General features: G+C 42.2%; 1 protein-coding gene across 1 annotated transcript in view; it reads right to left on the reverse strand.

Moving 5' to 3' along the window:
* LOC119387440 (phosphatidylinositol 3-kinase catalytic subunit type 3-like) overlaps nt 1–22,397 on the reverse strand; it is a 31,006-nt gene that overhangs the window by 5,294 nt on the left and 3,315 nt on the right. Inside the window, 16 exon segments of the mRNA XM_037654835.2 lie at nt 941–1,015; nt 2,182–2,331; nt 4,930–4,999; nt 6,328–6,450; nt 6,452–6,598; nt 8,406–8,522; nt 8,958–9,063; nt 9,964–10,031; nt 10,398–10,542; nt 11,747–12,096; nt 13,793–13,885; nt 14,627–14,731; nt 16,843–16,914; nt 17,394–17,576; nt 19,920–20,043; nt 21,299–21,442. Of these exon segments, the coding sequence (XP_037510763.1) occupies nt 941–1,015; nt 2,182–2,331; nt 4,930–4,999; nt 6,328–6,450; nt 6,452–6,598; nt 8,406–8,522; nt 8,958–9,063; nt 9,964–10,031; nt 10,398–10,542; nt 11,747–12,096; nt 13,793–13,885; nt 14,627–14,731; nt 16,843–16,914; nt 17,394–17,576; nt 19,920–20,043; nt 21,299–21,442 (2,072 nt within the window).

Here is a 22,397-nt window from a genome sequence, read left to right on the forward strand (position 1 = left end):
CAGCATAGGTGCAACACTGCGTAGAAAATTTTAACAATCGCGCAGCACCATGAATTGTGAAATCCTGCTGCAATTAAGATTTTGTACTTCAAAATAGCGTTTCTTTTTGTACAGGACAGCAAAAACACCCTCGCTTGTTTAAGGGCCAGCTTTCATGGGAAATGGTGGGATAAATAATCAAATTACTTGCACAGTGCCACATTCTTCTTTCTGGCTTCATGTCAGAATATATTTTATTAGTGTTGTGGCACATTGTACAGCTTAGTATTTGATAACAGCAAAAGAGAAGTCGTTTTTAAAAAGCAAGAACAGCATTAGAAGGCAATGCAAAGGTCAGTTTCAGGCTATAAAAAACAATGTCATCCGGAGCATGTTGTTGCGAGAACGGTGTGTATTAACAGTATCGTTTATAATCAGGCCCGTAGCATCTCAAAACACTAGCTGCCATGAAGGAAGAATGCAAGAGCACCCTCTGCATTGCTGATATCGATATCCGATCCTGCTTTGGATCAATGCATATTTCTAGGCCATTATCTCTGAAATTGGCCATAAGAAGAGGGTGGAAACATGCACAATGTGAGAAAGTGACGCGACTCGACGCGAAAAAATTGTCTTTAAAATGTTTTTCACACAAGTTTTTAAAATGCTGCAAAAGATTTGCATTTTACGAAGGTGGATGTCTACAAATCAACACTTTTTAGAGAAGCCAGCAGATAAATATGCACTCCCACCCACTTCCCCTGGCTGCTGATCTTTAAAATTTTCTTGCTACAACACAACAATGCCAAGCTTTCTAATAGGATGGTGCTCACACTCAAGAATTGCACAGTGAGCACATGCAGACACACGAATGCGCATGTCACCAGAGCAAAAGCAAGCTGCACATTTCAGAGGTGCCACAAACCTTGCTTTCCAGCAAAGCAATCAAATCATGGCATACCTGTCTTTGTTAGAAGCAAGTTGTCAAGATGCCGATCACCAACACTGAGCAGGTATGTGATGACGCAGTAACCAGCTGCAAAAAGAAAAAGAGACATTAGGAACAATCGACATTAAACATGGAGCAGGAGAAGTCAATATAATGGCTGCAAGTTCTTTAACACAACTATTCCAGCCATTCTTTAAAGCAAACACATGCGACTTGAATGCAGGGCAAGTGCAGTCACAAGGCTTAATTAAGTGTGGTCAGGCACAGTCCGCTGGAAACCAAGTGCCCTAGGCAATTTGTAACCATGAGAAGAGGAATAAATCAGTGCATTATAGCACAGTACACTGATGTAAAGTCCATAAAGCTGCCAACCAGTGTTGCGGAGGGTCCACTCCGGAATTGGAATGACTCCGTAATCATTCCACATTTTCGCGACCCCGGAATGGAATGGGAATGGAATTGAGTCTTTTTCCAAAAATAAGCATGTTTTCGTCTACGCGCTGTTTTTCAAGCTTCAAGACTTAGTAAGTCAGAGCCTCGAATTTAACAATAAAGTAATGAGGGCATTGGGGAGGAACGTATTTTGCTGCACCCTTAATTACTACTACTGTAATATCATGCTCAAATTAGTCATGTAGACCTGAGTACATGTTTTTTCGAAACCGAAGGCCACAACGCATTCTCTAGGTCCACCTTTAGTTAGCCAGAGCCAAGGGTAGGCGCGATGTAAAAGTGTGAACGATCTGCCAATTTGTAAAAGAGAAACCGAGGCACGAGTTAGTGTACAAACAAATGCATTATCCCAGCAGATACTGAAGGGAGAAACAAATTACCTCTGCGCATTTGTTCCCATTGATACCCCAACACGAAAGTGGCGAATACTCTACGCACAGCCTGATCCTTATCTCACGAGCAGTGAGATAAGGATCACTGTGGCGGCAGGGGCGTTCATTCTTAGCTCGATAAAACTATCAAGATACCTTTCCTACGTTGAGGAATTACAGGAATGGAAGTGAACTGCCCGGCCATTCCCGGGGTGGGAATGGGCTAAGTTTTTTCATTCCGAGGAATTGAAAGGAATGTTTTTTCATTCCGAGGAATTGAAAGGAATGTAGTTGCGGCAAGTGCTAATTCCCCGGAATGGAATTGGAATGGAATGGAGGCGCCCATTCTGCAACACTGCTGCCAACATGAAATGTTTGAAAACAATACCATCGTTTCACATTATTACGAGTTTTAGCACACAGGCTCACCACATGACTTGACATACGTGTCCATTACTTCTGGAGAGATGCCGTACGGGCCTGTTTCAGAGGGAGCGTGTTTCCGGAAGAACTTTTGGATGGTGTCTTCCGTTCTGAGGACATCGGCGACAGACGTTGATTCTATGTATTGCACAAACCCTGCAAGAAACAACAGCTCAGAAAGTGACACGCGTTCTTTAGAGAAGAACGAAAACAGTACTGTTTCACATAGTATGCTTTTTTACATCATGAACACATGTACAAAAATTTTCAACTCGCAGAAGAAAAAAGGAAAAATGGCAATGTCTCAGAAGTGTTCTGTTGCTTCTGCTTGAGTGCACCTAACTAGGTAGGCTGGTTGGTACACGACGGGAACAAACAGCGCTGGACACAGGACGGTAAAAGAAGGACAGACAATATAGCTTGTCTGTCATTGTTTCACTGTCCCGTGTTTAGCACTATTTGTTCCAGTCTTAATCAATCAGCACCTTTGTCTGTCCCGTGTCCAGTGCTGTTTTTTCCAGTTTTAATTTTTCCTGGGTAATCACTTGAGCATACCAGTTGTTATAACAAAAGTTTTCATGTATTGTTTCAATCCGCGAGGACTGTACATGCGGACTCAGAGGTGACAATGGGAATTGATGTTGTAGCTTATTCAGCACGAGGCAAGCGACCAATTTGGGCGCGCAGTGTTTCAATGAGCGTGCATATTAGTATGCTGGGTACCACCTTGCAAGACTGGAAGAAAGAACGAAACATTAAGCAGGCGACCACTTATCAAGACTGAAAGAGCAGAGATCAAATACTTCTTCCACCTTTCTGAGATACAGTAGAACCCCGCTGTTACGTTCCTCACTGCTGCGTTTTCCCGGCTGTTACGTCGTTTTCCGCCGGTCCCGGCATAGCTCCCATAGGATACAATGTATTGGGAACCCCGCTGTTACGTCGTAACTGTCGGACCGTTCCCGTATGATACGTCGCGAAGTGTGCTCGGAGCCGACCGAGTGACTACCGAAGAGAGCGGCCATAGTGCATTTTCACGCAGCTTTTCCTGGTTTGACCGAAACATTAGCCGCATTAGAGGCGCAAGCAACAGGTTCTTTCAATTGACGCAAACAAAAGTATCGCCTCCGAGATTTGTATTGCACAAACATGGCGTCTATGACGTAATTGCTCTCGAAAGCAAGGCCTTCGAGATTGGCATTCACTTCTGCCATCGCGTTGGCATAGACTCATCATCATCGTTATTTGTCGGAGGACGGGAGTTCGAGCTGGTTGAAGCTCGCATGGTCGTGCGCGCGGTTCGCGGTCGGACTCGCCGCGCTGGTCGTGATTGCGTGTGCTTAGTTCTTTCATGCCTACAGCTGTTGGTGCTTAAAAAATCACATACGTTGATTACATTTCTGTGGATGAGGCCGTCCCCAGCTCCGCGTTTCTATCCGTCGACTAGATCGCGGCTGAGCGCGCCAATTTTCGTGCTGCTCGTAAGCATTGAAATAAAGTTCTGTACCACTAAATATTTTGTCGTTTTTCCTGTTTTTCGGCTCTTGCGTTTCCCGTCTCTTACGTTTATTTCCTACGGTCCCTTCAAAAACGTATCAGCGGGGTTCTACTGTATAACAGACTTGTATAGTTTTACTTTATTTCACTAAAAATTAACGATAATAGCCTCACTGTGAATGCTTGCCTGATGCGTAGCTAATGATAACATTGCAAAGCGAGAGCAAGAGATTTTTGGCTCTTTTTGACATGAGATTGTGATTCCCCACAACATGCAGTGTGATAACATTGGGCCCGTGTGTCCACATGTGCTTCCTTTACACATCGGCAATGCTTTCTTGTTGTTAAAGGGGTCATGAAGCACCCCTTGGGCTTGTTGAAAAAACACATCCTACGGAAAGCTGACACAGCTATGAACTGCTCTGCAAAATATTACAGTCGTGCGCGCCGCGTAAAGGCCACAAGTGGAGCGCGAAATTGCCGTTTCCTCAGGCGCCCTCTTTTCAAACAGAGGCCGGTTCTCACTCTCGTCGGTGGGCGGGGCGTCTGCACGTTGACGTCGCGGATCTACCAGTTTACATCGCAAGAGATATAGCATGCTTATTGGCCGATAGCCGGATGAGATGCGCTTCTTGCCACGGGGTGCCGCCACTTGCCCGCGCCGCACTCCTCAGTCTGCTAAAGTTACACGGTAGCCGCACTCGCGCACGCAAATGACAGCGGGAGAGCGATTGCGTTTCATGACGCGTGCTGACGTAACTTCTTACCCACGTGCCATCCCTCCCTGTCTAGCTTCCAGTGCGCTCGTCGGCACGAGAAAAGAGAGAAAGCGCTGAGAGCGTGTGCCAAACCCCCGTAACTCAGCTTATTCTTGACGGATTCGAGAAATTTTTGCAGCAATCGATTCGGGAGGCAGTAAACTCCGATACTGATGTCATTAGATCATTACTTGGAAAAGTGGGTCATGACCCCTTTAAATGTCACTGAGTCACTGACATCTCTTGGTCACAACTCTTGGTGTTGCTTGAATAACACTGTCTAGCAATCTCGCACATAGGTAACCGTGATTTTTGTTTCCCTACACTTTAGAAAGTGTTAAGTACACTCACTAAGTTCCAAAGGTGCATAGGGCCCCTTTTAGGACCTTTTAAGCTGGTATAGAGTGGCAAAGCTTGGCTGCAACACCACTAGAATAGAGAACGCTACCAGTGTGCTATATTACCTAAGTAAACAATGCAAGCCAGTGAACACTCATACCGTGTTTTGTGCTTGAGGCTAGCACACAGTACGGGGTCAACTTTAAATCAAGGTTCTCTTTCCTCAGCAACTGAAAAAAACAAGGAAAATAGCAAGTCAAATACCAGAAAGCATTTTCTAAATGTTCTACAAATGTAAATATTTGTTCGAAGCATCCCATTTGTGTTAACAAGCATTTACAGAGTGTGGAGTCTTGGTGTTATATGTATCGCAATAAGCGGTATGTCAGTCACTACATTAAATTGCTGTAAAAAAGCTCAAGATAATACAATGTTATACAATATTATACAATAATACAATCTAACATTAATACAATATTATACAATGCTCTGAGTGTAACCCCTCCTTAATGCCAGCATATTTCCCAAAGCCCTTCCTTTTTTTGGTATCTTCGGATCGGCCCTGCCCTTCCTCCTTCAAAAAAGTTGCACCTAAATGTAGCCACATTCATTCCTCATACATTCAAGCTCAGGCTTCCTCAATTCACAAGTAAACGCCTTAGGAAAGGAATTTAAAAAGTAACACCATCCGAAACAAGCTTGATGCAATAGAGAACTAATTTAACTACCTTGGATGTTTCAAAGGAACACAAGCACTATGAAATATTTTTAGCACCTGAAATTTTCCTACTTGCACTGTAATATCAGTGCACATTCTTGGATTCAACTTTCAAAAGGCTGCTGCTATAACAAAGAACTGAACTGACAACACGTTACTCAGTGGTACAATGCCATAGCCTACAAGTGACACATATTGGAGTTCCATTGTGAAGGCTCAACAGTGGATGACAACTCACAGAACTTGCATGCTTAACACGAGACTACTGTGAGAAAGGCAACCGCTGCATTTTACTTGCAAAAAATGAACCAGAGCACAACGTGCAGTAACACACCGAGCAGCTCTTGACAGAGACCTATGCTACAAGTGCAAGCAAGCAGAACCTTAAATTATATTCATGCTAGAAACAAGCCATCTAAATCTCTAGCTAATCACCTCAGCAAATTAACTGAAAATACAGTAGACTCTCGTTAAATGGAACCTGAAGAAACTCAAAAAATATGTTTCGTTTAACAGGAGTTCCGTTTACTGACAGATGAACAGGGGCGCAGAATTAAAGTACGAAAGCACTCATATTAGAGGCAGATCTTCCAAATTAAGCAGCAATTCCGTTTTAAGAGATTTTCGTTTACTGAGAGTCTACTACAATGGTAAAGTCACTAGTGGTTACAGCATTATTTTAATTTTCATTCGCCCTCTACTCATTTTCCCCGAGGCTTTGGTTTACCAATTAACCCAATTTTTCACATACTTGAAGCCGGCATCTGCTTGTAATATAAGCAAAACTGGCTACCCCATGATTGCTGACCCACCTATAATATGGAAGTTTGTCCAACTGACCTTGTCCATAAGAGTGATGGTCTGCAGAATTAGCTGGTCCTGGCGTAGGTCGTCGCCATGCTTGAAGATGGCAACGTATTCGCCACCTTCGACGTCATCGGTCAGGAAGCTCAACCGGGCAGGGCATGAGGGCCGACTTGAAGAGCGCTGCCTTGGAGGGCACTAGGCCGCGCACTCGCACGCTGGGGTCCAGGGGCAAGGGCATTGGCTCCGGAAATCGGATGAGCTGTTGAGACTCCTGCTCCAACAGCAGCGCATGCAGCTTCTCCATCTGTGCAGTCAAAGGGCACTGCCATAAGTCTCACATAAACAGGATCGCAACTTGAACCATTATGAAGACGGAGACAAGCACTGAGTGGCATTGCTCTGTAATTAGTAACATTGGCTATTTCAGCCATGTGATGGTGCCACAGGGAAGTCTGAATACTAATCAAGTGCAACCAAAATGTGGAACACATTACATACCTGTCATCGATGGCACACATACTTTTTTTTGCTGATGGCAACAAAAGCTACAGGCTCCACTCCACTGTCAAGATTATGTTATAACTGGTTTCCGTTGTCAATATCACCTAAGCATTGCCTACACTGTTTTCCCCAACTGGACTTGTGCACACACACAGTGACATTGCAGTGGGGGCAAATAAGCATGTTTCCTGTAACTTGAAAGCAGTATTGTGCTTCTCGGCACGCAGCAATTGTCGCCTTCGCAGGCTGTGTGTGTGTGTGTGCAGCAACACACTAAACTAGGCGAGACAACAGCTGATGCAACGATAGGCTCACTAAGCCCGAACCTGCAGTAGTCTGTACACCTGCGAGACAAAAGACCACCACAACACTAGCTGAGGCATATTTTCCTTTAGGTCTCTTGTGCTCACACCAACTTTCACTAATGAAAGCTCACAAATATTCCAACGTGCTTCCATCTTTTTAACAAATAAAAACAATTACCTTTTAACTAGGGGCGTACGAATATTCAAAATTTCGAATATTTTTCAAATAGTGTTTGCTATTCGATTCGATTCGCACCGGAATTTTACTATTCAGACATCCCAAAGACAAATACAGTCAACGTCCAATTAAAAGTGACCCCTTCAAATTTTCAATATGCTTCACCTCATTACACTCTCGTATTGCGGCAAAGCTGCCTTTCAAGCTCCGTTACGGTCGAACTTAGCCAAGACACAGTCAATGTCCGATTGAAAGTGGTCCCTAGATTTTCAATATGCTTCACCTCATCACACCCCCGCATTGCGGCACGCTTCGTTACGGTCGAATTTTGCCAAGAGACAGTCAACGGCAGATTGGAAGTGGTCCCTAGATTTTCAATATGCTTCACCTCATCACACCCCCGCACTGCGGCAAAGCTGTTTTTCACGCTCCGTTACGGTATCAAGTGCATTAACTCAAGAAAACGCTGGTTCCAACATGCAGATGAAAGATGTGGCAGAGGTGGGGGCTCCATTAAAGATGTTTTGGACCTGAAATTTGGGCAGGAAGTCCGAAAAATCGGACGCCGAAGTTTTTAGCATCCAAAATTTCAGATATTATATATTGATGTCTACGAGGCAGATTTGGAACTCCGGACTTGAAGGGAGCACACCCTTGTCCACCACATCAGTTGGGCTTCCACAGAAGTTGAAAGAGGAGGAGAGGCTGAGGAAATGGCATCTTTGCCTATCACGTGTAAAAGTGTTGTCGGCAACACTTTGGCTGCATCAAATCATGTCCATAAATACAATTCGGCCTCTACATTGCGCTTCAACCTAGTGAAAAGAAACACTTTCATGTTGCTATCTCATAAGAATACGCTTAGGAATCCACTCAAACTTTCTTTTTATGCAATTTAGCTTCAAAGTATTCGAAAAATATTCTAAAAATATTCGAGAAATATTCGATTCGATTCGCACTCACACTTCAATATTCGAATTCGCTTCACACCCAAAATTTTGCTATTTGCACAGCTCTACTTTTAACGCTATATTTTGTTTTGTATCACATGTTCATCATGAGAGAACACCTGCCATTTCTCACGTGATAAGTGAACAGTCATGCGGATATATACTTGTAAAAATCACCTTTTTCTGCCTGTTCCCGTTCTCTCTGGCAACAATCTTCATGATGTTCACCAAGTGGTTCACAAAAACCTGTTGCTTCTCCAGCATGGATCGCCTCTGTCGATAGTCCCAGTTGCCCTGAAGGAAGCAACCAATTGAATATTCCTTGAACAGAGTAAAATAAATTACAGAAATGACGAGTACAAATGTACAATACTAAAATAAGCTGACAAACTCATGTCACAACTACGAGGATCAGGGCATTCTGCTATCAGAGCACGCAGTGCAATGAACAAATTTAAACAACACAGTAACGGAACCTGAAGGGACCAGGAAAATGTGTTCCATTTAACAGGAGTTTCCAATTACTGAGAGATGAACAATGGTGCAGAATCCAAGTACGAAACCAATTATATTAGAGGCAGTTGTTCCATTTAAGAAGCAGTTCCGTTTAAGAGGTTTCCGTTTACTTAGAGTTTACTGTACACGTATTTATCGACCAGCTAGCTTCAGCTTCCATATAATAAAGGTACTACTATGTGCCTGTACCATTGCACGAAAGAGAAGACCAACCTTTTGAAGGCGATGCATAAACCTCTTCATGACGTTTGTGTACATCTCCTTCACCTTGGAGTCCTTAACCACACTGTCCTGATCGTCAGTTTCCACATACAGGTACCTGAGCGTAAGAAACAAGTCACCAACACTTCACATTTGCTTCACAGTTGCTCGGCTGCCAATGTTTGAGCATTCATGTGTACAATAATGTTTCGATTGCTCCTTACCACCAAAAATGCAGTCATTTTAGGTGCACGCACGCTTTAATACTTTATTTCAGGACTCATAAGTTGTACCACATACTGTGACACATAAAATTGCAGTCTAATCAATGGCATTTCGAATGGCTGTAGAGTAGAAATGATTGCTCAGACAGGTCTCGAAAATCTGTGTGTGGAAGTTTGAAAAAGCACTTCCTAAAGCTCTAATGAAAATGATTATTTACAGTTTTTAATGAAAATGCTGGAAGAGGCAAAAATATGAAATACAGTACACTCTAGTTAATTTGACCCCGGTTAATTCAGTTTTCCTGCTAATTCGATATCGAGTGAATGTCCCTGCTGGCACTCCATATTTCTTTATGGTAGCAAACTTTCGTTACTTCCATCCTGAAATTAGCCTTTGCCAGATAATTTGTACTTGGCTGGTCATCAGAAATGCAGATGATGCCAAAGGTGACAGCAGTAATTGTTGTATTAGCTGCAGCATCCAACTTCACGGCGCTTAGTATACAACGAACACATCGAAACCTCCTGTTGAAGGAGCCTTCATATGCACTGTTCAGTAGATGTATGCAGTTGCACAGTAAGGTATAGCGTCGTACAGTATTGTATTTATAACAAATAAGGGCATCTGTACATGTGGTGTTCAAAAAGGGACCTGGTTGATAGCGAGGCTTTTGCCGAACGTCGGTCTGAAATGAAATGTGTGCAGCTGCACACGTGAAAATTAAGGTGCAGTAAAGTACGGATTAATAGCAGCAGTTAACACTAATAAAATCTTGTTTTATAGTGGTACATACCAGTAGAAGTAGTTGGCAAGTGCATCACTCGTGCAAGCTTTGTTGATGAGAAATGTTGCAAGGTCGCACTGCAAGAAGATAAATGGGCACTCATTAAAACCTTCCCTGTATTTATTTCAACAGGTCCAGCAACAAAATGTGGCAGAACTTCACTGATACATTCATCATAGTGCTCGCAATTAGACCTTGTATGAGAGCCCAGTACAATGCCCATAGCTTCCGGCACTTAAGACCTTCCATAATTTCCTTTCAGTCTTATCAAACACGAGTCAGCTTGGCTCTGCTGTAATTCAAGCCAAAGTCTAACTGTAAACATACACATTGTACATACAGTCTAAGCATGCTTCATTTATGCACAAAGTCCATCACAGCAGAATGACAAACACTAGATAAATCGGACAGGTATGTGAAGATTTTGTTTGAAGTATACACACATCAGATTCGCTCCTCGGCTGGAAGGGTTCCTGCAGAAAGGCATCGTCGGCACCAGTAACCGAGGAGGACATCGGGTTACGTAGGCTGTCTGAGAAAGAGTCCAAGTGGCTAGCTCCCAGCTCCGATGGTGCTGTGAAACTTCCCCTGACAGCAAAAAGCATTTTGTCACCCTCTCAGCTCAAAAGGCGCTTACAAGAGATTTGGAAAGTGTGTGCACAGAGTGTGAACTTTTTGAGAAATATTACATGATGTGTCGCTTGTAGCCGAAAAATAAAGAACCTCTCTTTGGCAGCGATACCATTCATCACAATCCTGTGGCTCATCTTTTCTTGGGTGTGCTGCTCAATCAAGCTGTTTTAAACTAAACACTAGCTGTTTGCATTGCACTACCTGTGTTTTCTTTTTAAACATGGCCACAAGTTTTATCACACACTATTAACAAATTAGCAAATGGGTGATCAAGCCACCACCTCCCTATTGCCACTATGGATCTAGTAATGGCTTGTAGACTTGAAGAACATGCCAAGGCATACTAGAAGAAACATGACAAGTAGGAGCTTCTTGCAGTCAAATATGTGCAGTTTGCTAAAGTTTGCACATGCATATACAAGCTTGCCATTATATGATACTTAGTAGTCCACACTTTTGCAATAATAAAGGGACAGAAGTGATTCTTGTTTACTGATCAAGTCTCAAGTAGGAAGCCCCATGAGTCAAAGATTTACTTCAACCAATTCTTGAGCAGACAAGCTTACATCGAACCCATAATTATATTAAAGGTACATAAAAGATTATCACTAAATTGATTTAAACCAATAAAGTCTTCTTTGAAACTAAATTTTCATCAAATTATGTCAATCACTAGAACACAATATGAAGGCCTAAATTCTAATTCATTAAGACAGTGGAAGTTCAGCAGCAGTACATCAGCATGAAATAAATATCAAGGTATTGCTTCATAGTTGTCCACTGTCGTACTGCAGAAGTATGTGAAACTTGCTAGGTTCAATCTTTGGCTCCTTTAAAATAAAATATAGGCCATCTTTACTAATCAAAGATTGCTACCTAGACTCAATCAAACAGCATAAAAATTTACATCATCACAGAGAACTGGTGCAAGACCTTCATTGTTGTGTCCATTTTCCAGTTTCGCATTTCTTTCTGGCATATTAAGTTTCATCTCTCGGTACAAGGTTTCTTTCTCCTTTCTTTTTTTTTTAATGTAGAAAGGTAATTAACTCATACACCTCGACTTGCTTTTCTATTTAGTGTCCCTTCAATGTCATGACACTGCCGTTGACGCAGCAAACTTCAGCGTAGTGGTACCTACCGCAGACTGCAGACTGACCTGTCTCCTCGCTCACAGGGTACAGGCCCCGGCTCAGGCTCAATCACCGTTGACAAAGCACTGGTGCCAGCTGCAGAAGGCCGCATCAGATGATGCGAGTCGCCGTTAGTCGTGCGCTCGTACTTCAAGGCCTGCACGAGCTGCAGCAGGTACAGTAGCAAGTCGTCGGAGTGTGCCTGTCGTAGCCGAGCCACGGCGTAGCGCCGCACGGCAGGGTGAACAAACTGAGGCCCAAGCAGCTCCAGCGCATCGTCCACATCCATGGGCTGCCATGTCCGCATGAGCTCCACAGCCTGCTTCGCCTCGGGGCCAGACTGCCAGTTGACGCACTTTACGAACTTCGCGAGGGCCTGCAAGGGTAAAGTGCAAAGCAAACTGGTGTAGACAATGACACAGACGCTGTCAAATTAAAACAGCTGTCTATTCATTTTAATTTAATTGGAATAGTGCAGAAACATCTACTAAATTGTCCTAAAGGCACTCAAAAGTAAGGCAAGAGAAGTTAACTGAATTCCAGTGTTTTACGTGCCAAAATATCTATGCAATTACAAGGCATGTTGTAGCGGGAGAATCTGTTAATACTGACCACCTGGGATCCTTTAACATACAAAAGTGAAGTAAAAAAACATATGGCTAGAGTGTGCTAGCAGCAATATATCCCTGTCTTTATCTCTGTCTATATCATGTCTTTAAACATGAAACCATTTTTTTATACTATCACTCCATCTGCGATACCGCTTCTACACAGCAGTGAAAATCAGACATGACCCCTTTCACTGCTGCTCCGTGTTGAAGATTAGTAAGGCTTTGTGGCAGAGCCATGTGCCTTGATTATTTTTAACCTTAGGTGCTGCTTCAATGTTTGTTTGAATGTTTGTAAGCCATACCGAATGGTAAAACAGTTGTGAACTTGATCAAGTTTTTCAGACATGGGAAAGCTCTGCTGTGTACCTTCTCGTATTCGTTTTTTCATTATTACACTTCAACGGTACCACACTTTTGCGTCACAAGAGGTTTACTGGAGCTTGGATTGTCGTATCTAAGTGAGGATGCAAGTGTAAGTGTCCGGATCTCTGATGTCACTGATTATACTCGGGGACAACTTTCTGTGGCAATGCAGTCAAGGCTACAGAGCCGAACCATGCCGTTTCGATAGTTTTCCTGTGAAGTAGTCCCACAAAAAACTAATTTGCTGTGTGTAACTTAAGCATTTCAAAAATGTACAGTTCTTACTTTCTTAGCCTAAAATTGAAAATGCCACAAAATTATTAGCCAGATTATGTTAAACAGCATTATTTTTTAGATTGTCAGGTCTTTTTGGTTGCAGCATTCTCCACTGGCATCGCATAGGTTCCCCTCAGAAAAAAGAAATAGCCTCCTCGTCGACGGCCCGTTTTCCTCCGGTAGCTCGTCACTTCAATCGCCGCATAGGATTTTCAAGAAGCTTGAGAACCAAAAGCTGTCAAAACAAACGAAGCAAGTGGTCTGCAACGTGTACGCCCAAGTGAGACTGATGCAACCCGGACTTTCCGTCGCTTCGACATTTCGTTCGGTTAGCCAGCTTACCGGCGTAAGCGAGCGTACTGTTGCACGGCTCAAGGCGGAGGTTCTGAGCGGTACACCAGAAAGGGTTGTCAATATACCTGCATGCTCAGTGATCGTGGTTCTACGCACTCAACTACGGAGCCCATGTGAAAAAATGAACTGTAACAAATGCATATCGGTCACGCTGATACTGAAACCAGTTTATCGAGAACTACTTTGGCGCAGTAACACAGAGCGGCTAGCTCCACCCGCGTAGCTTTCGCCCCATTGCCACAAAAAGTTGTTTCCCAGTATAATTTCTCTGGATAACTTTCAAGACCGCCGCATGAGTGCCTTGGTGGTCATTCCAATGTATTGCAAGTTGCAATAAAAACGTTTTCTGGCAAGTGGGCTACCGAGACATGAAGCCCTCCCTACAACATAATACATTATAGTACATCTTCAAACTGTCTCCACTAGTACATGCTGTTATCAGCACCTAGTAGTAGCAGCCAGACTTACCTTCTTCTGGCTTTGTAAATAGAAGCGAAACTTCCACACCAAGTCCTGCTCCTCTGAAGTCAGGGTCTTGGTTGAGGGGTAGTTCACTATCACCTACACGACAAAGAAACAAAGGTGTCCCCATTTTTCTGCAATCAACATAAACTTCTGAAACTACACCATGTTCTACTGATGAAGCAAGACGAACTGCAGTCCCAAATACAAGTGGTGTTAAAGAACAAAAGGCATCAACATTGCATCACGACAGGGCACAAAGGATTTTGTTTTTTTAATTTAACACTGAAGTTAACCCCTACGAATGTTTTGTCTAGTGCTATGAAACAGCAGCAACCCGAAACTTTATATTGATGAGTTGCTGATCTGTAGGTAGTTGTGACATAGAGTCACACATTTCCAAACAAAACAGAAGTTCAGGGGAAGAGGGGCTTGAAGTGACGAGAATTCATCGAACAAGAACGTGGCTGGAGCCAACGTTTCGACAAGTGGACTTTTCTGACAAGTCTGCTTGACAAAACATTGGCTCCAGTTGTATATATATGTTCTTTCTTTTGCACATACATCTCTGATTAGAAGCTAACATACATATACACTTTTTTTTTTACTTTTACAGTGATGGCTGTGCAGTTTTCCAAGTTTACAATACTATATTAAACCAAGTTACCCGAAAATTTTTGCTGACATAAGTGGCTTAAAATATGTTGAAATATTGTATTTTTAAAGTTGCTCATTTGAACTATTTAACCTATACTATTATCTTTAGGGCAGAGGCACATTGGACATGACTGTTGACATTTCTGTCTCAACCAGTGGTAAGCATTTCTTCCACCAACTCACGTTGAGCTGATCTCGTGTGGCAGCGTTGGGCTTGAGGTCCTTGTCGGTAAGGCCGGAACGAAGACTACGTGACAACTTGTGATGCTTGCTTTCCACCAGGTTCTCCTGTCAGACATTGCGCAAATGGACAGTTGTCCATTAAAAGAAACATCGCACCTTGCAACGTGTATGATAAGAGGGCAAAGTAAAACAACACTGCAAAGACAACAGATTGTGAATGACACATAACAGGCAGCCATTTGCTTCGTAACTAAAATATGCTAAGCATAAAGACTGCATTCTTTGCTAGCAGCGGCGGAAAACTTCTTGAAACTAAACGAGATCACATCGGTACCCGTACCATGAGCAAAACTATTTACACAGCAGGGAAAAGGTTCAAGAGAAACTCGCGCAAACAGTCCACAGCATTACAACCAGCTGAGTGAACATGCCTCAATCAAATAGACTTTAGACACTGCACTTACTGCGCACAGATAACAGTGAATTAAGTCTGTGCTCTATATACAAAGGTCCCAGCGTCAATGTATTACAGAACAAGCTAGTAACACTGCGAGCAGCTGTACATGAATGTGACATAAGTGCTCACAAGCAACGACGCCAAAGTGAACAGAAACATAGATTGCTGCAACGTATCTGTGCCTACCATAGCAGCTATCCATATTCGGAAAAGTGGCGTCGGCTTGCTTACAACCAAGGCATACCCGTAATTCTGTGTTCACAGAGCACCACGAGATAACAGGCATAGCATGACTATCAGTAATAGCACAAAGAAAAGCACTGTTAACCATACATACCTGTCATGTGGTGATAGCTCTTATCGCTTCCTTATCAACTGATAACTGATCTGTTTTCTTTTCGAAGGTACGCAGTATTCTTCTCAAGGTCTCACTGCCTAAATGGAACATGACCTTCATACTTTTACAGCTGTTCATTCAAAAGCCTCTTGATCAAGTAGCTTTTTCACTGGGATAGTGTGCTTAAGATAACTGCTTTCAGCTTCCTCACTCAATGCACTTGTTTTTAGTAGAAATCCCATATTTCTATGTTGCTGATAAAGAAGGACCAAATGGCTGAAATATATTTTTTTTAAACTGAAAGCCGTTTTTAAATGTCTTTTATAGACTTCAAGATTCTCATGACACAGGATAGCTTTTTTTCCCCCCCCTTGAATCACTCTTTCAAAACAGAAGCGGTCACACAGGTTGGATGGTTTAATATCTCCATCCAAGCTTTTGCATATCCTTGCAGAATCCACCCTCCTGTTCTTCAGGAGTTCCCACCATTGTCACTGTTCCTCTGATGATATCTGCTTCATGGTATGGCCAGCAAAGCAAAATACTGTACAAACTGCACATGCTGAGCCACAATAGATAGTGTAAACAAAAAATGAAGAATGCTGCAAACATGTGAAACTTCAACGATCTGCTTTACCTCAAGAATAAGTGACAAATTTTTATGTTCCACAGCTGCACAGTGAGCTATGAGGGGACATTGTATGAAAGGGCTCAATCTACAGTATTTGGGAATGTGATTACATCAACCTTGCACTAAGCTTAAATATGTGAGCACCTCTGCATTCAGTCCTTGCATAAATGTTGATGTCACAAACATGAATGCAACTTGTAGCTTGACACTTAGCAATAGAACACGATTACTTCATGAACATCTGCTGCAGCTATAGGATATCCAGGAATGCTCACGCCAGCTCACATGCAGACTAATTAAAGCACAAATATGATGACGAAGAATAGCAGTGAAGGAGGTATGCATGCAAAGGCGCAGAGCAAGAGTATATTGACTTCGAATCCCTGTTACTAGTACGGAGGCTTGCTTGCTCTTTGCACACGAGCTAGACATGCTGATAGTCCTAATATACAGTGCTACATGCTACTACGTACAATCTAATGGGTGGTACCGGGGCACTTGCTCAGAGTCTTGATTCCATGGGTGGCTCCTATGAAACTGTAGCTGCATTACTCTGCTTTACACTGAGTTTTATGAAGCAACCTTCATAATTTCTCATTTGCTCAAAACAACAAATCAGTATTCAAAGACATACTTATCAACAATTTGTGATTACAACATAAAAACTTTACTGTACTAGAACAGATATTAACATCATAATTGCAAGGCACTAAAGCCTTGCACTGCAAGAAGTTGAAGACAGCACTTTAATATAGCATAGTATGGAAAAATAAAATCTAAAAATGTCTTACAAGAGAGACATCTGGATCGGGCACAGTTACGATCTCTGCTGGTAGACTGGCTTGGCATGGGTCATCTCCATCCTAAACACAAGAGAGCAAAGAGTGGCAGTTAAAGTCCTTGCCTCTTACTATCTTTTGTTGATTACAGAAGTTAGCATTTAGTGAGCTTGTTACAGAAGTTTACATTTGTTGAGGCACTGAAATTGCCTGTACAGGTAATCATAGGATAGCATAAAACAAGCAACTGATAGCAACAGTAATGATGCACATGGCACTACACAAGTGATGAATAATCAAGGCATAGGCTCACATCCTTACAATGCTCTCTGGAGGACCGTTTACAGCACATTTTTTCTGCAACTTTACTTCACATACACAGTTTGACCATGTCTACTCGTACTATCTTAAAAATTCTGACTGTGCCAATGAGAAGTTAGAACAGAAAACTTATCAGGTCAAGACTACAATAGCCTCGTGCTATGTCAAAAGTCCATAAATTCCTGAAAGCTGACATGCAGAGCGGTGAAATGAAATGAATAAGGCATAGGTACGTGACTCACCTTCTCGAAATAGATGACGGTGTACTCTTGGTCGCGGAACACAACTCTAGGGAACTCAATCATAAGGAACATTTGGTTGGAACTCGACTTCTCCTTGCTGTTCACCACTTCAATCTCACGAAAGGTGAGCCTGTCCAGCCAGTCAACCTTGAGCAAGCGGCCATTCCGGTGCTTCTTGCTCAGCTGAAAGACGCATAAAAAAATTTCTCGGGACATTCAGGATCTAGTATCCAATCCAAAACAAGTGTTGCAAGTCAAACAGTGCAGCATACTGCAAGGTTTGATGTCACATGCAGAGTACCACAGGGATCGGTTTTGGGTCCCATTCTCTTCTCTTTTATATGTGAATAATCTACCGCAAGCTCTTAAGTTCACAAAAGTCTTAATGTATGCTGATGACACAGCGTTACTTTACTCAGGTAACTCACTTCCTTCACTGCGAGATGTTATATCGAAAGAAATGGCAATAATAAATAAGTGGTTTACAGAAAACAGGCTAGCCATAAATACTGAGGAAACTCAATAGGTCGTATTTCACTCAAGCCGGAAAATAGTGAACTACAGCAGCCTTAATAGTTCTCTGGCCAACCAAACTCTGAATAGGGTCAACACATTCAAACACTTAGGAGTTCTTTTTGACCATCACTTGCACTGGAGACACCAGATCAATGCTGTGTGTAGAAAACTAGCTTTTAGCTGTTATGAACTGGTCCGGAAAAACCGCCAATATTTGCCTCGTTCTCTACTTCGTTGCATATACTTTTCTCTGTTTCATTCAAAAATTCTCAAATCAAATTTTTATTTCAGTTTGTACATACAAACTAGGGATGGCGAGAAAAACGCAGCAAAGTTTACGCCGCTTGACAAGCCTGGCCATCCTTGCATGTCAGCAGTAGGCACAAAGCAGAAACATCCGCTGTACAGAGAGTTCGTGTAAGTATCCGTGCATGTGCAAAAAAAAACTAATAAAAAAATAATATTGACAAAAAGACCTATGTGTCAAAATTGGCAACAGTACTGTGAGTGTAAAACAATAACATAGATTGATACAATGTATGAAGACATGAAAACATTTGACATTACGGTGGCACAGATTGCCGAATAATGCTCTTGCGAATGGCAGAAAGAAACATAGTATTTAGGCAGTCATATAATGAGGTATTCAAGAACTTTGGCACAGTATGATGAGTGGCGAAACGTAAGTGGAACAATTTTAGAAAAAAAGGAATCATTTGTTCTTGTTATTGTTTTATAAAAACATGCAAATCTGTAGTCGAATAATTTGTTTACAGGTACAATATTATATTGTAGGAAGATATGCTCAGTGGGCGAATCATAGGACCCATTTACAATTGCGCGGAGCATTTTCTTCATACCTCGGCTATTGCTGTGAGGCTTGGGGCCCTAACATACAAAACTTATTTAAGACCTATACTGCAGTTACAAAAACGCGCTTTAAGAATAATAACATTCCCCCCGTTCATTACCCCAGTGGCATCCTATTCAATGATCTTCATATTCTCTCATTCACGGTGCTAAGAAATTATAAGGTAACTTGCCTAGTTCACAAAATACTGTACACGAACTTTCCACTACCCAACACCATATTCAACTTCCCATGTGCAAACACCAGGCAAACAAGTGAGTTAAATTTAAATCTCCCTGTAACAACGTTTATGGCGAACGATTGTTAGAATTCTTCGGAGCTGCAACCTGGAACACTGTGCCTCTAGAAATAAAAACTATGCGTAACTTCAACCTTTCTTGTAAACGCTTTTTCTTGTCTAGTGAATTGTAATTACCTTTCCATACGTAGATTGTACATCGCTGAGACTTCCATATGTATAAAACCAATAATTTTCATGACCAATCATGTGCATTGCTAACTTTTATGTATTTTCTCTATTGGACCAGCTACTAGCCACGTCAGCTATTGGTCCAAATATTATGTACGAATTTTTTGTATACACGTCTTAATAAACTCATTTTGATTTGATTTGATGATACGCCTGTGTGCAAGGTGTATATATGCCAACCAGTCTCTCTCATTTTTTCTTTTTTTTTTTTCACAAGCACATTAGGACTGAGCATCACCTGAACCCAAAGCAGAAGTGACCATTGCAACGTAAACATAAATGTAGTCTATTCACAACACAATTCATGCAGTGGTCGTTCATCCTTTATAAACTGTCTGCTCTGCAATGCTTGAATTCAGAAAAAACCTTGACCACAAACAGCATTCCTAACAATATATCAAAACAGGAAGGTTTAAGTGTGACAGGGATTGCCATTTACCCTTCGTTTTATGTGTACAAGACAATGTGGAAAGTGGACGCTGCCATAATGTCCTTGTACATCTAAAAAATCTGGTCACTGGAAGTTCCTACACCTGCCAAAAATACAGAAAAGCGTTTTCTGTCCAAACTTTCAAGATGACTTACAGCAAGAATGACAAGGCATGAACAAATCTACAACCAGTCAAGCAACTGGTGACACACAGTATTATTGTGTAGTTTGTTTTCTTACCTTGACCAGCCTTGTCATCTGCTCTTTGGAACCAAAAGCCTTGCCTGGAGTTTGTGTCTTGCTGCTGCCATCTGCTTCAAAGCCAAGCCAGAGACGCAAGTCGTGGATGCCTTGACGCATTGCCCTGTCACAAATTCAGCTTGCTATACTTACAGCCATACATGCTACCAGGTCTTTGCATCTCGATTAACTGACAGCAATAGAGCCACTACCCATTTGAAATTTTTGTATAAGCTTAGCTTGTCCATGTCAGGCCATCTCTAAGTCATTCGACACACCTTGCTTATCCAGACTCATTAGTGTATGTTAACGTTCCAAGTCTCGTGGAATTAGCACACTAGGTAACCTTCCATATTTGAGTACAATAAACAGCTAAGGGTTTAAAAGGACAGCTAAAAATTTGATCTGGAATGCTTTTAAATGCCACTTTTTATACTTGACTTTGATGTTGTATGGTAAGAAAACAATGTACAAGTAGATAGCCAGTTCAATGCTTTCTTTATTTTCAGCGAATGTGTTCATATATAGGAATCAGACCTTTTCGATAGCATCACCTTCTGCGTGTACAGAAACCAGTGGATGCAAATACAGAAAACAAAAATCAAATAACAATATTAAAATATCAAGTACATATTTCTACAAACAGTGCTCCATTCAAAGCTGCATCATTAAATGCACTGACAGGAAAGCTACTTAGAGAGTCATGCATATGATCTTATGATTTTTGCACCCAGCAACAGCGGCTCAGTGACTACAGCGTCCCGAGGCTAAAGAAAGCACTTTGGCGGTTCAATATCCAGCCACAATGGCAGTGCACCTCAAACGATGTGGAATGCAAACATCCTCATACACTTAAACTTGGATGGGTGTACTGAAAAAGAACCTGAGGTGAATCAAAATTATCCCAATACTGTTTACTACAGCCCACATTGTGCCCTGTGAAAATGAGAGTACTGCATAACATGGCCACTCTAGATTATAGATATCCAGGCCTGGTGACTACAGAGTGCTCAAGAGTGTATAATACACTATAGCGTCATTATAACGAAGTCACACCTGGCATGAAAATAACTTCGTTATATACGAAAATTCGTTATAAACATGCATTCATAACACTGTATCTATGACAAGACTATTCTTCATTTATTTCGTTATAATCGATAATTCGTTATATCCGCGTTTGTTATATCGAGGTGTGAGGTAATTGAATGCCAGGGTTGTCAAAAAAGCTTGATGTGTGAATTGAGACTGGCCTTGCTTTCGCATTTTTATCAGGTAGGATGTCAACATAGCTGGGCACCCCTTAATGATCAACCTAACTGCCCAGTTTGAACTAAAAAATTTTGCACATGAAGCGCGGCATCAAACCATCAACTTACCCATACTTTCCAAATATCGTGACTGTGGTGCCCCCTACAGGAATGCTTTTGCGAGGACCATACACATCCCACACTGTCAAGGCCAGCACAGCATTACGTGGGAGGTCACTGAACTTTAAAGGAAGCTTGAGCCACTCGTTCCAGCTGTAGAAAGGTAAAAAAAAATAAGACATGAAACATCCTTGGTGCGAGTCGACACTGCACAGTGCATATTAACTGTACTAGCCAGCAAAAGCATCAATTTTCTTTAACATGTCTAAACGAAAGCAAATAAACTTTGAGACTGCGGAAAAGAATTCAGTGTGCCAACGCACTACTCAAACCATGTTGTCCACGCAGAGACAGGCCCGGCACTTTCCACTCCTGGTTTGGCATCTTTTTCCAGCAGTGCCCAAGCTTCGTGGGCAGATTTCACTAAGAAGATTAGTTGCCAGAACCCATATGTCGCCATGTCCCAGTGATCAAAGTGTACCTACTATGTATTTGCATTGAATATAGAAAGCTCTCACCACTGGAAGATTAATGCCACTGCAGTGCCAGCACTTTATCAATTTAAGCTTGCTATGCAATGACTCTATTCAATTTCCATTGCCTGATAGCATACTGCTCTTATCACTGCAGTTGGCCACTGAGCAAGGCAGATGACAAGCGATCGATAGAATCAGAGAAAAATAATCCTAACATACACAAATACGGCTGATGGAATAACCTCCACACTTTGCCAGTTGGTGAATGAACCAATCAGGGCAGTGATTTTGCATGTTGCAGAGTTGAAGAAAAGCGACACATCTCGCTTTAATGACAATAATCATCCAGTACTGGACATACTACCAAAGAGTCAAAGAGGGAAGGCAGGCTGGTTGGTTGCTGAAACTGACATTCTTTTCAGTAGGGCAAATTAAAAACACACATACCCAAAAGGTGGCACGTAGACAGCATGAGCACTACCGTAAAATCCCGAGCAAGCGCCCCTACCCGAGCAAGCGCCCCATTTCCCTTTTCGGGAGATTTGAAATATGTGGGAATGGCCGAGCAAGTGCGCCCCCTCCCCTCCTGCTGTTCTCCTCTACTGAACCGTGGTAGGAACCCAAGTTCTGAG

The sequence above is a fragment of the Rhipicephalus sanguineus genome, chromosome 3 (genome assembly GCF_013339695.2).
Source record: "Rhipicephalus sanguineus isolate Rsan-2018 chromosome 3, BIME_Rsan_1.4, whole genome shotgun sequence".
NCBI classification, from domain to species: Eukaryota; Metazoa; Arthropoda; class Arachnida; order Ixodida; family Ixodidae; genus Rhipicephalus; species Rhipicephalus sanguineus.